General features: G+C 37.8%; 1 protein-coding gene across 2 annotated transcripts in view; it reads left to right on the top strand.

The window, feature by feature from the left end:
* LOC127414635 (inactive carboxypeptidase-like protein X2) overlaps nucleotides 1-17,318 on the top strand; it is a 50,248-nt gene that overhangs the window by 15,836 nt on the left and 17,094 nt on the right. For both annotated transcript variants that reach the window (XM_051652814.1, XM_051652817.1), the window contains exons 10-17: nucleotides 2,762-2,848; nucleotides 10,172-10,281; nucleotides 10,393-10,532; nucleotides 11,196-11,280; nucleotides 11,472-11,616; nucleotides 12,934-13,022; nucleotides 13,168-13,291; nucleotides 15,543-15,739. In XM_051652814.1, coding sequence (XP_051508774.1) covers nucleotides 2,762-2,848; nucleotides 10,172-10,281; nucleotides 10,393-10,532; nucleotides 11,196-11,280; nucleotides 11,472-11,616; nucleotides 12,934-13,022; nucleotides 13,168-13,291; nucleotides 15,543-15,739 — 977 coding nt within the window. The remainder of the gene's footprint in view (nucleotides 1-2,761; nucleotides 2,849-10,171; nucleotides 10,282-10,392; nucleotides 10,533-11,195; nucleotides 11,281-11,471; nucleotides 11,617-12,933; nucleotides 13,023-13,167; nucleotides 13,292-15,542; nucleotides 15,740-17,318) is intronic.

The raw sequence follows: 17,318 nt of genomic DNA on the forward strand, positions 1-17,318 counted from the left end.
TATGTTTACAATCTTATGATGAATAGAATTTTTTATATATATTTTTTTTTGTTGTCCTAACTTGAAAGCATGCAATTCTGATTCTGTTCACTCTGTCTCCCTCCAAAAAGTATTATTTTATTCAACTAGATAGCAGCAAGTACTAGAATTTTTTTTTCCTCTATCATCTTCCGTCACAAAATGCCAATCTGAAATGTAGATGGCGCTATAACGCATTTTAGCCCTCACAGATGTGCTCCTCCACAGACATTCAGTCTAATTTTCAGTTCATGCACCACCCCCATTGTTTCATCGAATATCTCGGCCTCTGAGTGGACTAGAAGCTCAAAATAGGTGTCATTAGAAAGCTGAGATCCCCTTTGCGAGGATGTATAGTATTTTATCATCAATTCTGATAATTTGATTAGCATGCTTTTCCTGCTGGACCACATATTTTGTTCTGGACATCTAAGATATAACATTAGATTATTCACACAAGCTCACAGACAAGTAAAAAATGGCAAATTGTTTAGAAAATGCTATTTGGGGCTTACAGCAGCAGTGATTGGTGCATAAAAGAGACGTTTATATTTGAAGTCTTACAAATATCATATTTCACTTTGTGATTCTTTTGAAAATCTGCTGTGATTTGTCTATTGGAAAGAATTTTATATTCATATTAATATTTCTACCAGATGACCTCTAAGTGCCGCTGATTTGTGATGTGAATGTTTTAAGGCCTTATTTTGTTATTTTATGTAACATAAATGCAGAAGTGATGGTTATCTCTAAAAAGTTCAGATTCTAAGCTTTCAAACAATACCCTATATGCCTGACTTATGTATTCGGAAACATAGCGCCCCCTACAGATTTGAAAAGTTTGCATTTGATACAATGTACATATGTACATACCTGTTGTTGCATTGTACCTACATGTACCTGCATTTAAATTACATCTGTAGTTACAATGTTAACCTTACCCCTAACCCTAAAACTAACCATACTCTTACCCTAAACCCTAACCGTACCCCTAAACCTACCCATACCTCAACCTCAGAAGCAGTAGATGCGAATCTTGGGAGAATTTTGCAGAACAAACTGTAGTTACACAATAAGTACATTGTATTGTATGTATTTTAATGTTAGTACATAGTATTTAAAGACAACTAATATAAAGTTTGACCAATAAGACTTGTAATTCATTTTTGAATGCATGTTTTTTATGCACATGAAACAGGCTTACACAATCTTAAAGAGAACACCAAAGACGTTATCTGTTTTTTCCATTTTGTTGTACCTAAATCTAAGGATGCTACAAACCATTCATGTGTTACTAAGTGGATTGTTTTAACCATTTTACTGAGGCCGATGCTAACACATATGACAATATCCTTGATTTGTGAATGTAGTATAGTCAAGCTTTAACCTGTAAAAGCAATAGCAGGTACATTAGCTGATGGCATACACTTTGAATATGTTAAGTACTAAAATCTGGTTCATATTTGCATGGCCCAGATGTGCATTACATCCTCCCACCTCTGGATTGTAAAGATAGAAATCTACTGGAATGGTGCTGCAGAGCATTCCAGAGGATTGAGAACAGTTTATTATGTTCATGAAATTTTAGCAAGATTCCAAGATATTTCAAGATATTTGATGTCAGGTTCCTGTATGTGTTTCTCTTCAAATTGCTCACCCTGAGTTCTCACTTTTCTTGAAGGCCAACCTTTAAGAAAAGTGTGTAATTTTGTTAAAATCTTTCTCCTAGGGGCCTGGGTAGCTCAGCGAATATTGACGCTGACTACCACCCCTGGAGTTGCGAGTTCGAATCCAGGGTGTGCTGAGTGACTCCAGCTAGGTCTCCTAAGCAACCAAATTGGCCCGGTTGCCTAGGGAGGGTAGAGTCACATGGGGCAGTGGTGGCTCAGCGGTTAAGGCTCTGGGTTACTGATCAGAAGGTCGGGGGTTCAAGCCCCAGCACTGCCAAGATGCCACTGTTGGGCCCTTGAGCAAGGCCCTTGACCCTATCTGCTCCAGGGGCGCTGTATCATGGCTGACCCTGCACCCTGACGCCAGCTTAGCTGGGATATGTGAAAAAAAAAGAATTTCACTGTATATGTGCAAAATGTATAACATGTGATAAATAAATACAATTATTATTAATTATTAAACCTCCTCATGTTCGCGATTAGTGGTTCTCGCTCTCAGTGGGTTGTGTGTGGATCGCGGAGAGTAGCATGAGCCTCCACATGCTGTGAGTCTCCGCAACTGAGACTTGTCCTCCGCCACCCGGATTGAGGCGAATAACTGTGCCACCATGAGGACCTACTAAGTAGTGGGAATTGGGCATTCCAAATTGGGAGAAAAAAGGGAGAAAAATAATAATAATAAAAAAAATGTCCTATCCTAGCTTAATAAACAGAGACAACTACAAGGTTGTAGGTTGATTTCCCCTAAAAGTGTAAACACTGTGGCTTGGTGGCACTATCAAAACACATCTTAACCAGCAACACTGGCTTAACCATTGCTGTAAATGGGGCGGGACTATCTGTTTGTCCAAACAATGAAAGGCGGAGGGAGTGTTCAGGGAACCTGTTTGAAAATAATCATTATTTTTGCAGTTCCGTTGGTGACACTAGAGGTGCAGAAATGACAAAATGCTTTTCAAGGCCAGAATTACACAATACCTCAATAATAACAACTACCAGGATATCAAGTGTGTAGTCTTCATGCTTTGGTCTTGAAAGTTTAAATGATGAAGTTTATGTTTTTGCTTCCTCAGAAAGAGAACCGTGGAGGGGTGAGGAAGAGGAGGAGAGACAACGCAGGATACACAAACCTCCACCACGCGTGTATAAAGAGCCTAAAAGTGAGTAGCGAAACTGCATGTTATGAGCATGGAAGCAATTTGGATGCTGGTTATTTGCTACACAGTTGCTTTTCACAGTTGCAGAGCTTGCTTTTTTTGGTGTGTGGGTTTGAATGGGAAAGCCTGGGTTAGATGCACATAATAAATGCATAAGCATAAAATATAATAAACATTAGATTACATTTATGCATTTGGCAGACACATATATTCAAAGATTTATCCATAGGAGAAAGACTACATCAAATAGCTGCAAAGAGGAAATTGATGGAATGTGGCTCGTAATTGTACTTTACAATAAGGTTTTATACCAGGGTTCCCCTCCAGGCATTAATCCAGACATTATAAAATAGTATTTGGCTTCGGGAGTCCGTTTGGAATATACTCGTAGCAAAATACATGTGCAAATATAAATAGGACGTATATTTATGCAACAGCGCTCTTTACTCATCTCACTCGCATAAAAACATAGATTATATACTCCTTAGAATGCATCAACACAATGGAAAGAACATAATGAAACAGTTATGCCACATTAGGTAAATAAAGGCTTTAACAGCGTTCAACATATTAATCTCTAGCACTGGCTGCTGGGCAGGTTAGGAGAGTATAAATGTTTGTAGAACAGCAACAGCACCACCTACTGTATGGGGTGAAATAGTTTTTCATTTTTATTTTTTACGCACTCTGTGTTTAGACCTTTCATGGACGTTTGTCTCACATAATCGTCACGGAGTTGGTGTGAACAGGCCTTTGGCGCGGGCCAAACATTTGTCTCTCCGGCCCGCGGGCCGCCTATTGAGGAACCCTGTTTTATACATTACAATTAGTTGACACAAAAGTTAACATGAACTAATGGTGAACAATACCTTTACAGCATTTATTAATCTTGGTTAATGTTAATGTCCCTGTATACTAATACATTTTTAACATTAAAAGTTCAAAGTAATCATCATGAACTAACAATGGAAAATAGTACATTTATAAATGAACATTAACCAAAATGAACAAATGCTGTTAAAAGTTGTCGTTCATTGATAGATACCTAATGCATCCACTAATATTAACAAATATAATCTTATTGTAAAGTGTTACTAGCTATTTTTCTTTCAAAAACACATCACTTAATAATATCACTATATAACCCCAATTCCCCCAAAAATTGGGACAGAATGAAAAATACTACAAAAAAAAAAAAAAAAAAAATGATTTGTAAATTATATTCACCCTTTGCTCTATTGAAAGCACTACAACTACACATTATATGATTTTTTCGTTGTGAATTTCATTGTTTTTTGAAAATGTACAGTAATTTCAAATCAGTCGATAGCAACATGCTCCAAAAAAGTTGAGACAGTGGCAATTTAAGACTAATAACAATTTGACGAGTTGAAATAAGGTGATGTGAAACTGGAGATGTTAAACAGGTGAGGCAATCGTGTCATAGTATATAAGGAGCCTCCAAAAACAGCCTAGACCTTCAAGAGCAAGGATCGTTCAAGACTTGTCAATTTGCCAACAGATGCTTCAGCAAATAATCCAGCACTTTGAGAACAATGTTCCCAATGACAAACTGGAAGGATTTTGGGTATTTCACCCTCTATAGTGCACAAATCTCGGTGCGTAGAGGGCAAGACGAAAACCTCTTCTTAATGCATGTGTTCTCTGATCCCTCAGATATCACTGTCTTAAAAAACAATCATTCATCTGTAATGGATATCAAGAATATTGGCTTTGGATTACTTTAGTAAACCTTTGTTAGTCAACACTACTCACTGCTGCATCCACAGATGCAAGTTAAGACTTTACTATGCAAAGCAGAAGCCCTACATCAACACTGTCCAGAAGCTCTGCCAACTTCTCTCGGCTCGGTCTCATCTTTGATGGAAAGTAAAACAGTGGAACTGTGTTTTTTGGTCCGAAGAGTACACATTTCAAAAAGCTTTTGAAAAACACAGCCATCGTGTTATCCGGGCCAAAGAGGAAAAGGGACATCCAAGCTGTTATCAGCATCAGGTCCAAAAGCCAGTGTCTGTATGGGCCAGGTGTGTGTCAGTGCCCATGGCATGGGTAACTTGCACATCTGTGAGAACACCATGAATGCAGACAGATATGTACACATTTTGGAGCAGCATATACTGCCATCCAGCACGTCTTTTCCAGAGACATCCCTGCATTTCCAGCAGAACAACTTCAAACCACATACTGCTCAGATTACAAGTGCATGGCTGTGTAAACAGAGAGTGTGGGTGCTAGACTGGCCTGCCTGCAGTCCTGACCTGTCTCCAATTGAGAATGTGTGGCGCATTATGAAGCACACCATCCGGCAACGAAGACCCCATACAATTGTGCAGCTAAAGACCTATATAATGGATGATTGGGTGAAAATTCCACTTTCTAAACTTAACAAATTTGTGTCTTCAGTGCCCAAATGCTTAATAAGTGTTATTAGAAGAATTGGTGATGTTACACAGTGGTAAACACTTGACTGTCTCAACCTTTTTGGAGCGTGTTGCAATCATCTGATTTGAAATTACTGTTCATAAAAAATAAATTAAATTCACAGGGTAAAACATAATATAATGTGTAGTTGTAGTGCTTTCAATATAGAAAAGGGTGAATATAATTTACAAATCACTCATTTTTGTTTTTATTTGCATGTTTCATACTGTCCCAACTTTTTCGGAATTGGGGTTGTACATTCCAAAGGCTTGTCTGTATTGTTGGTTATAGGTGTGCAGCACCTGCTCCATAATCAATGCTTTCCTACATTATAGATAACAGTACAAAAAAATACAAAATGATATTCCTTAAGTCACTGTATCAGCATACTGTTCCATACAAGCAAAATTGTGTCGATAGTCATGTTAGATTACTGGAGTGTTTAAATTATTCAAATAAATATATTAAATAGCTTTGACATATTATTATGTCATCCTAAGCCATAACAAACTTTAGAGTACTCAAGTAATATAATACTAAAACTCTCTGCCAATATTATTTCTGCCAATACAGTCCTGGCCACAGATCTTACCAAACAAATATGCTCCTCATAGCAAAACTTTGGCATTTGGTTGCGCTGAAAAAATGGGTCTGCATAGAAAAGAGATAAAGCAAACAGTAATGAGATGTGATATACTGACAAAGAATTCGTAGTTTAAGTCAAATTGAATACAATACCTTAACAAAAGATCATTTAAATAACTTAAAAATCCTTTTAAATAATTGCAGATGCTGAATTCAGCCAAATCTGTTCTTCATTTCCACAGCTGGTTCTTTTTAAATGAAACTCATTGTAATTCCAAATGTCCTCCCTGCTCATGAAACACATGCATACATACATTTTCTTCAAAATTCTGATTAAAGATAATTGCCAGAACAAACTCTGTTGCCTCTAAAAATACAGGCACACGTGTGTCAGGAGCGCACTGGGATCTCCCTCACCGTCAGTCACCCGCTCTCACTGGCCTGAGTGTTAATCACGCACACCTGCAGCTCATTATCATCTCGTTTGGACATGCACTTAAACCCCACACTCACACTCAGTCAGTGCCTGGCCTTGTTGTAGGTACCTTGGACTTCCCTTTTGTGCTGCTGCAGTAGTGGAATACTGCTTTTCTGGTTATTACTTACCTGATTGTCAATGATCTGTTCTGGGTATACTAGATAAGTGATTCTGAGAACACGGTGTTTTTACTCACCTGAGTTAATCTCACTTGTTTGTCTACGGTCTGCGCCAGATGTGCAAGATAAGTGACTTTGTGAAACCCGAGTTTACTGCATATCTACTTACCTGCTTTTCCTGTGTCCAGTATAATAAACTCCCACATCTGGGTTCATCTCTGCTCCCGAATTGGTGTGTCATTACAATTTGTATTGTTACAGGGACAAAACACACAATTATGCTCGTGTCATTACAGTGAAAAAAGTGATAACCTGAGTTATCTCAAGGATCTATTTCTACTTGATTAACCTAATTAAGGTTAAAGAACTAAATGAACCTGACAAAACTAGGTTACACAAGCTAAAGTAACTGAGTTAAATCAAGTAGGAGTGTTTGTTTTTTTTTCTTCCAGTCATGTCCCATTTTTCGGACCTTAAAGCGCCTGGCCAGGATTTCTAAATCTACTAAAATGTCCGGGATTCGGCTTTAGTTGCATTATGATGTGCATCTGGTCTGATACTTCATTATGTGTGTGCGCATATTTGCATTGCTTTAACCTCTCTTTGTAAGTCCCGCCTTCTTGCACACCAATTGGTCGATTAAGATGCTTTCAGCAACTGTTGGCCAAATTCCTGCCAGTCAATCTCTCCGCAAACACACGAAGCGCAGTTGTGTTCGGCTTTAAACAGTTGCTTGACAGTAGCAGCAAATGACAGCTGAGTGGAAACAATGCCCAAATGAAAGTGTAAATTTACAGAAGATTTGCACAAATTCCCATGCTTTCATCCAGGGCGAGATCCGTGGGAAGCAGAATGTATGACATGTAAAGCTGGCACTTATGTGGCAGTTGCTAATAAAGGTGCAAGTGATTTAGAAGCACACATTATCTCTGAGAAGGGTCAGCAAAAGGTGAAAGTTCATCAGGTAAATTAACGGACTACATTTTGCACCCAGGTAAAATTATCACATTGCTTCATTTTCCATGGCCATTCAAAATAATAGTTAACGAAGGTACACTCATGGCATCAAATATTTTATTTTAGTACATAAAGTACATTATATATATTTGTTATGCTAATAGAGTGTCTTTCACTGTATTAAAGTTTGCATTCATAGTAACTGTTTTGAACCCTATTATTGTATTTGTTAACATTAGTAACAATGCACAGTACTTATACAGCACTTATTGTGGTCAGCATATAGCTACTTAAATGTTTTGTGTAATGTACAGGTGCATCTCAATAAATTAGAATGTCGTGGAAAAGTTCATTTATTTCAGTAATTCAACTCAAATTGTGAAACTTGTGTATTAAATAAATACAATGCACACAGACTGAGGTAGTTTAAGTCTTTGGTTCTTTTAATTGTGATGATTTTGGCTCACATTTAACAAAAACCCACCAATTCACTATCTCAAAAAATTAGAATACATCATAAGACCAATAAAAAAAACATTTTTAGTGAATTGTTGGCCTTCTGGAAAGTATGTTCATTTACTGTATATGTACTCAATACTTGGTAGGGGCTCATTTTGCTTTAATTACTGCCTCAATTCGGCGTGGCATGGAGGTGATCAGTTTGTGGCACTGCTGAGGTGGTATGGAAGCCCAGGTTTCTTTGACAGTGGCCTTCAGCTCATCTGCATTTTTTGGTCTCTTGTTTCTCATTTTCTTCTTGACAATACCCCATAGATTCTCTATGGGGTTCAGGTCTGGTGAGTTTGCTGGCCAGTCAAGCACACCAACACAATGGTCATTTAACCAACTTTTGGTGCTTTTGGCAGTGTGGGCAGGTGCCAAATCCTGCTGGAAAATGAAATCAGCATCTTTAAAAAGCTGGTCAGCAGAAGGAAGCATGAAGTGCTCCAAAATTTCTTGGTAAACGGGTGCAGTGACTTTGGTTTTCAAAAAACACAATGGACCAACACCAGCAGATGACATTGCACCCCAAATCATCACAGACTGTGGAAACTTAACACTGGACTTCAAGCAACTTGGGCTATGAGCTTCTCCACCCTTCCTCCAGACTCTAGGACCTTGGTTTCCAAATTAAATACGAAACTTGCTCTCATCTGAAAAGAGGACTTTGGACCACTGGGCAACAGTCCAGTTCTTCTTCTCCTTAGCCCAGGTAAGACGCCTCTGACGTTGTCTGTGGTTCAGGAGTGGCTTAACGAGAGGAATACGACAACTGTAGCCAAATTCCTTGACATGTCTGTGTGCGGTGGCTCTTGATGCCTTGACCCCAGCCTCAGTCCATTCCTTGAATCGATTTTGCTTGGCAGTCCTCTTAAGGCTGCGGTTCTCTCGGTTGGTTTTGCATCTTTTTCTTCCACACTTTTTCCTTCCACTCAACTTTCTGTTAACATGCTTGGATACAGCACTCTGTGAACAGCCAGCTTCTTTTGCAATGAATGTTTGTGGCTTACCCTCCTTGTGAAGGGTGTCAATGATTGTCTTCTGGACAACTGTCAGATCAGCAGTCTTCCCCATGATTGTGTAGCCTAGTGAACCAAACTGAGAGACCATTTTGAAGGCTCAGGAAACCTTTGCAGGTGTTTTGAGTTGATTAGCTGATTGACATGTCACCATATTCTAATTTTTTGAGATAGTGAATTGGTGGGTTTTTGTTAAATGTGAGCCAAAATCATCACAATTAAAAGAACCAAAGACTTAAACTACTTCAGTCTGTGTGCATTGAATTTATTTAATACACGAGTTTCACAATTTGAGTTGAATTACTGAAATAAATGAACTTTTCCACGACATTCTAATTTATTGAGATGCACCTGTATATATTAACATTAGTTAATGCATTATGAGCTATCATGAACTAACAATGAACAATTGTATTTTTATAAATTAACATTAACAAAGATTAATAAGTATATTGGTCATTGTAAATTCATGATACTTAATGCATTTTTAAAGGGATAGTTCACCCAAAAATGCTATCCCAGATGTGTATGACTTTCTTCTGCAGAGCACACAGATTTTTAGAATATTTCAGCTCTTTAGGTCCATACAATGCAAGTGAATGGTGACCAGAAGCTCCAAAAAGCACAAAGGCAGCATACAAGTAATCCATAAGACACTAGTGGTTAAATCCATGTCTTCAGAAGTGATATGATAGGTGTGGGTGAGAAACAGATACATTTTAAGTCCTTTTTTTTTTTTAAGTCCTTTTTTTTTTTTTTTACTATACTCCTCTCCTTGCCCATAGGTGGAGATAAGCACAAAGTATGTGAATTGCCAAAAACAAAAGAAGGTGAAAGTGAAAGTGGAGCTTGATAGTACAAAAGGACTTAAATATTGATCTGTTTCTCACCCACACCTATGATACCTGTCATATTTCTTCTGAAGACATGGATTTAAACACAGGAGGCTTATGGATTACTTTTATGCTGCCTTTATGTGCTTTTTTGAGCTTCAAAGTTTTGGTCACCTTTCATTTGCATTGTATGGACCTACAGAGCTGAAATATTGTTCTGAAAATCTTCATTTGTGTTCAGCAGAAGAAAGTCATACACATCTGGGATGGCATGAGGTTGAGTAAATGATGAGAGAATTTTCATTTTTGGGTGAACTATCCCTTTAATGCTTACCAATACAACCGTTTTGAAAAGTGTTACCGTTTATTCTCTGGTTTACTTTCTCTGTCAGTATGTCCTCCTCTGGGGATGGAGTCGCATCACATAGACAATGACCAGCTGCTCACTTCCTCTATTTCTCACCATCGTTATGGCCCACATAGAGCTCGTCTGAATATTCAGGTAAATGCATATGCAGAGACACTCACTATTAAAATAAATTCATTTGAAAATTAAACATGAACACTGAAATGTGCTGAGGTGTCAATGTGGGTAAACTGGTGAATCCAACAGGCATCTGGTGATGAAGATGATATGAATGGAGGGGCATGGTGTGCTAACCCTGAAGAGAAGGTCCACTGGATTGAACTAGACGCACGCACACTGACAGAGTTCACCGGTGTCATCACCCAGGGTCGAGACGACCCCTTAGAGTAAGAAAGGCCTTAAAATCCTAGGACTCATGTACAACCTTATGGTGAATTGTGTTTAAGAGCTATGCCTACAGTGGTCCTCAATTGGTTTTGCTTCAGGACCCAGATTTTATGTTGGACATCAAATGGTGACCCAACACAAAAACAAAATTGTTTATCTCACAAAAAGCAAACAAAAATTGAAAAATGTGGTGGGAACAAACCATGTTTATCCTTGCTGCAAGTGAACCTGTATTTAATCCAGTCTGGGTTGTATTTTCTTTTACCTTGCATTTACCTTGGTTTTTGAAGATGAGTGCATGTCACACAACCTGTCCATGTTGGCAGCTGCCTAATTTGGCTATAACTTATACCAAGTGACAGATGAATTTGCACGAAAGTGCCATAAAGTTTGGTTGGACACACAGCGTTTGACGCCAACAACAGAACATATGGAAGATGTTTTCTACCTCCATTTAAAAGTTCATAAGTCTATTTATTTTGCTATCCTAACTATGCACAATTATATGTCAGCTGCATTTTATTATTTGTATTTAGCATTGTTTTTCTCTGCTGTCTGCAACCCTGTCAGAATAGACCTGCTGCCTATTTCTGGGTCACGACCCACCAAAGAGAACCACTCATCTAAATGTTTTCTTTATTGTTATTGTTTTAATCTTTCAGGAGTGACTATGTGTCTTCGTATTATGTGGCCTTTAGTAATGACAGCAGAGAGTGGTCTGTCCTTCATGATGGATATGCAGAATGGGTAGGTAATAGTCACTGCTCATTAACTTGTAAACAAATCCTTTATTCTCCTTGGTATCATATAGAGTACATTTGATGGCAAAAAGGCTTCTTGCATGACTGAAAGCTGGAATACTACCATTTCTCTGCCTGTTGTCTGAAGCAACAATTATTTAGTCATCTTTTCTTTGCCTCCCTTCTCTCTGCTCTCAGTTGTTCTTTGGTAACTCAGATAAAAGCACCCCAGTGTTGACTCAGTTTATGGAGCCTGTAGTGGGACGTTACATCCGTATATTACCACAGAGCTGGAACGGCACTATGTGTATGAGAATGGAGGTTTTCGGCTGCCCAGTACCAGGTGAGAGACTCAGGGCCTTTGATTAGATGCAACACGCTGTTTGGTATGAGGCCGGTGGTTGCTTTCATACCACATGTGCTGACAAAAAAAATGTTTTAGTATCAACAATAAATTTGTCAATACGTTACTGTATTCAATGCTTAATGGATCCATTCTTTTTAAAAATGCCATTGTTTGAATAGTTTGTGTAGAGTGGTGTCCAAATGTCTGAAACCACTAGTGAAAATGCTTTTTATTTATTTATTTATTTTTTATTTAACACAACATTTCATTACATATTATTAGCATAACAGCACTTAGTGAAAAATGTTCATGTAATTTTAAAAACGTTGCTATATTTTAGGTTTGGGATCGATGCCTTTTTCATGCATCGATAATCTGAAGATTGTCCTTTTTCCATGATTATCGGTATTTTATATATTTTTTTTTCAGATATAAATTGGACTTCTCATTGCACAATAGTCTATGTTTTCAAACGTTTTTCTCAACACAATTTCAGTAAAGTGTGAGCGGCAGGGTAAATTAAAGGTACACCGGATGCGTCTGGCGGACGACATGGGGCGTTCTAAAATAAGAAATAATTATTTTTTACAGAGGTGCCACGGAGCACAACTCGCATAGTTTTCCATTAAATTCGACCCAAATCATTATCAAAGGACAAAGATTATTTACTTTAGCCATCGCTGCATGATATATGGTGTACAAGTATCTTTCATATAGTCTACACATGTATTTTCAGTTACAAGTATGCCTTTATGTAGTTTGATAGCTTGAATGAAAGACCTATTTAAGGCTATATACGGAGAAATTGCATAATAAACGTCACCATTTCTAATCGTTCAGTTAGCACAGTAACACCAGTTTCATACACTAACCTGCAAACTCAACAACGTCACTGTTCATTCTTGAAGAAGGACATAAACCTTTGGCACTTTGGACTGCCATCTAATTCGCCGCATCAGCTCTTGCGTGTGATACATGTGCCTTGTGACCTGCTTCATTAAATGTTATATCGACCTCTTGTGGTCTCCCAACGCTATTACGCCAGACATTAAACAGAAGACTGAGTGAATTGGAAAGCATGCAAATTAGACTTCTAATTTAAATGTTGGCTAATTTTTATATATCGATGCCTTAAAAAATATATATAGATAAAATAACGTACTGATCAGTAGTCGATTTATCAATACATTTTAACTTAATATAACTTAACTGTTTTGAAATCCTAAAACTTAATTAAAAAAATCCTAGATTTTCAAAGAAGTCTTAGACTTTTGGACCCAACTGTCAATCATGTTTAATTTGCTCTTTACTCAGATCCTCAGAGCCAACACCAGAGTCAAAATGAGGTGATGCCCCGAGATGACCTGGACTACACCCATCACAGCTACCTTGACATGGAGAAGGTGAGGGGAGAGGGCAAAAGCCTGCAGTGTAAAAAGTTCATGAATGGCAGTGACAAAAATAATATAAGCGAATACACAAAGCATGTGCGGCACAGTGAGATTTTTAAAAATCACTCACAAAATGTAACTTTTCTTATTTTCACAGCTCATGAAATCTGTTTCTGATGAGTGTCCCAACATCACCAGATTCTACAGTCTGGGCAAGAGCTACAAAGGTCTGGAGATTTACGCCATGGAGATTACTGATAACCCTGGGATCCATGAAACAGGTGAGGAACATCAGAATAGGCTTAAAGGGATAGTTCACCCAGAAATTATAATTCTTTCATCATTTACTCATCCTTATGCCATCTCAAACTTGAATGACTTTCTCACTTTTTGGAACATAAACGAAGATATTTTTATGGAGATATGATGTAAATATATCCATACAATGCAAGTCAATGGGGTCCAACAATTTCAAGCAACAAAAAGGACATAAAGGCAGCATAAAAGTAATCAGTACGACTCAAGTTGTTTAATCCATGTCTTCTGAAGCGATTCAATTCGGTTTTGGGTGAGAACAGACCAAAATGTAACTGTTGACACATGCACAGAGCGCTTGTACATGGGCAGTGCGTGAGTAAAGAGAAAACGTTGTATATAAAATGATTATAAAATCGTGATATGACCTTGTACATTTATTAACCTGCAAAGGGCTGCGATTTAATCCGATAAATAAATAGTATGTGCTGATCTGTCCTGTGCATATTGTGTGAGTTGTACTACACATTTAAAAAATCATACGTGTGAGGCTTATGATCTGTGCAAGCGCCAAAATTTGAGTGACAGATGTCTAAAGTCTAACGTGCGCTAAGTGTGTTACATTTGTTGCACATTAAATTCACTTTAATTTCACTTTTGTGTAATTCCACATTTGTTTGGCTGCTAAAATTTAATATACAAATAATATACCTCATTGAACCAGATATTTGTGGACAGAGGATGAGTTGATGTTACAATGAGGAGCACATTATAAAGCTGTTCAGGTTGTAAAAACTCGCGTTTGAGATATGACTGTTTGTAATTTATGTTGTAGAACAAAACGTCCAAGTATCTTCAAGTAATGTTTACCGCAGACCATATTTTACTCATAAATTGGAAAACCCCATTATAAAAACACAGGAAAATCCTGAGGGAACCCAAGGCGAATTGTCTTCCAGGTTCGCCTACAAATTGTCACAGCTGAACAGCTTTATACAGCAGTTGTGAATGTAAACTTTATAGCTTACATTGTGAATGTAAGCTGTAAAGGTCTTTCTGCAGTTGTCCGCCAAAACAAAAGCTTTATGGTTTAGAGTTCTTTGGCTTAACTGGACCTGCATAGCAATGCCTGGTGCAATTTAATATTTCATTACAAAAATATATTTCAAATGTACAGTACTAATAATAACAATCATCTTCATCAATAAACTTTTACAATAAAGTAATATTCAAGGTAACTGGGTTCCAAAATATAATGAGACCCTATCACAAAGTGACCAAAAATAGGTACACAGTGGACAAGTTTCATTTATTTGTTTGTTTGTTGTTTGGTTCTTTTTAAGAGGACTTAAATATGAACCCTTAAAGAGTAGCTCTTGGCAGGAGAGCATGAGCAAAACATTTCCACATTTTCTGCAAAAGGAACCACTTAACTAGTTTTTTGTTAAATCACAATGCTATCGTTTACTTTCACATTTCAAACACAGATGTGTGAAAAGGGTCCTTTTGCAATATTTAAACAAATGATCACAAAATGACTTTTTGTCCAAATCGTGCAGCCCTAATCGGAAGTGTTGGACCCCACTGACTTGCATTGTATGGATATATTTACATCATATCTCCATCAAAATATTTTCTTTGTGTTCCGCAGAAGAAAGTCATGAGTTTGAGATGGCATAAGGGTGATTAAATGAAAAGGCTCGGTCACATTTACCATTGCATGGCGAAATTCTGCAGGCGAAATACATCTCAGTGGGAATCTGTGCGATGAGGAATTTTGCCTGATGGACTTCCAGTGGCAAAGAAATATCCTACCATGAATTTTGTGTGGGGTTTTAGAGTGTAAATTTAAGAAAAGGAGGAACAAGTCATAATTAATTTTGTGGTAATCCACATTCCCAAATTCTGTTGATTGAGCTTAACTTGTATTAGACCCAGAATATTCCTTTAACATCCACCCACGCCTTTTTCGCCTGCAGAATTTCATCTTTTCAACAAGTTCCCAACCCTGTTCTTGGAGACATATTCTGTCCACAACAGTACACATTTAGCATATCTTTCTAATCAAACACACCTGATTCAACTCATCAGCTCATTAGTAGAGGCTTCATTATCTGAACTGAGTGCGTCAGATAAGGGAGACATCAAAAATATGTCCTGTTAGGGGGGGCTCCGAGAACATGGACAAAATAAGTGTTTAATAAAATCACATGCAATCTGAACTCGAATGCATATCCATGATCCGTTTGATATCCCAACATTAACATCTCCCTTCAGGTGAGCCAGAATTCCGATACACAGCAGGTTACCATGGCAACGAGGCTCTGGGAAGAGAGCTTCTGCTGATGCTCATGCAGTACTTGTGTAGAGAGTATAAAGACAGCAACCCTCGAGTGCGCCACCTGGTGGATGAGACACGAATTCATCTGGTGCCATCGGTCAATCCTGATGGACATATGAGAGCTTTTGAAAAGGTGTGTCATAGATTTATACAAAGGTTTAAAGTGAATTATGTAATTTCTGTGCCGTCAAAGGTACCAAACGGAATTGCAAGTATAATGATTGCTATTAAATAAATTCATAACAAAGTCGGAACACTGTTGCTCCCAAATAAATTTAATGAGCTCACTACAGAAAAAGCAAATGTGACATTTTAAGCTACATGCTCTTCATCAGACTAAAATGACACTTACAAACACACCCATATATACCTGTGTGCATCAATCAAGAAATCACATGACAGCATCACATGAACATATCAAAGAGATAAACATGTAAGATAAACCACAGGGACACTGAAGTATATATATGACATTAGTAGTCTTACAGGAAATCAAGGTTGTTGAAAGTTCTGGTTTTACAAGTTGCTCTGCTGGCCACTACCACAATGATAGTTACCAGAAGGCACCTCACTCAAAAAATGTGAAGCAGATGGAGCAGGTGGCAAATCAGCCCTAACAAGAATATCACACAGATTAGGGGGTCTTTTGTACACTACACGAGGGAAACTACTAAAGCAATTCTTTAGGGAGGGATCACTATTAATTATATACCTATGTTTCCTTAGAATAAACTCAATTTGTTTGGCGAGAAGAGAGTACTGTATATAACAAATAACCCTAGTATTTGTTGATTTTGAAGTTCTTTTGTTGAGGCACTCCCATTGGGACATATGATTAAAACGATTAGCTGATGACACAGTCCACTCTTTGGCATAAGACCTCTGCCTGAACCGCTGTCAGGTCAGAAGCTTGCATTTTATAATCATGATCTGAACTACAGATCCTTTGAATTCGACTGAACTGAGAGATAGGAAGTGACCGTTTTAGAGGGACAGGATGATATGAAATCCCATGCAGAATAGAATTTCTGTCTGTAGGTTTTCAATATAGACTAGTGATTAGTCCACTTTGGCCTCTAATCACATAAACATCCAAAACATTAATCTTCTGTTGGTCAGACTCCATTGTGAACTTCAAATCACTACTGTTAGCATTCATAAATGAGTGAAATTCCAACAGTTGTGATTCAGTACCACTCCAAATGAAAAATACATCATCAGTATACCTTTTCCACACCCTAATGAACTGAAAAAGGGGTTATATGACTGACTGAATACAATTTGTTTGGATGTGCATGCTTTCTACGATCTTTATTAAATAGATTCCCCTATACAGGTGCATCTCAATAAATTAGAATGTCATGGAAAAGTTCATTTATTTCAGTAATTCAACTCAAATTGTGAAACTCGTGTATTAAATAAATTCAATGCACACAGACTGAAGTAGTTTAAGTCTTTGGTTCTTTTAATTGTGATGATTTTGGCTCACATTTAACAAAAACCCACCAATTCACTATCTCAAAAAATTAGAATATGGTGACATGCCAATCAGCTAATCAACTCAAAACACCTGCAAAGGTTTCCTGAGCCTTCAAAATGGTCTCTCAGTTTGGTTCACTAGGCTACACTATCATGGGGAAGACTGCTGATCTGACAGTTGTCCAGAAGACAATCATTGACACCCTTCACAAGGAGGGTAAGCCACAAACATT

This window comes from Myxocyprinus asiaticus, chromosome 24 (assembly GCF_019703515.2).
Source record: "Myxocyprinus asiaticus isolate MX2 ecotype Aquarium Trade chromosome 24, UBuf_Myxa_2, whole genome shotgun sequence".
NCBI classification, from domain to species: Eukaryota; Metazoa; Chordata; class Actinopteri; order Cypriniformes; family Catostomidae; genus Myxocyprinus; species Myxocyprinus asiaticus.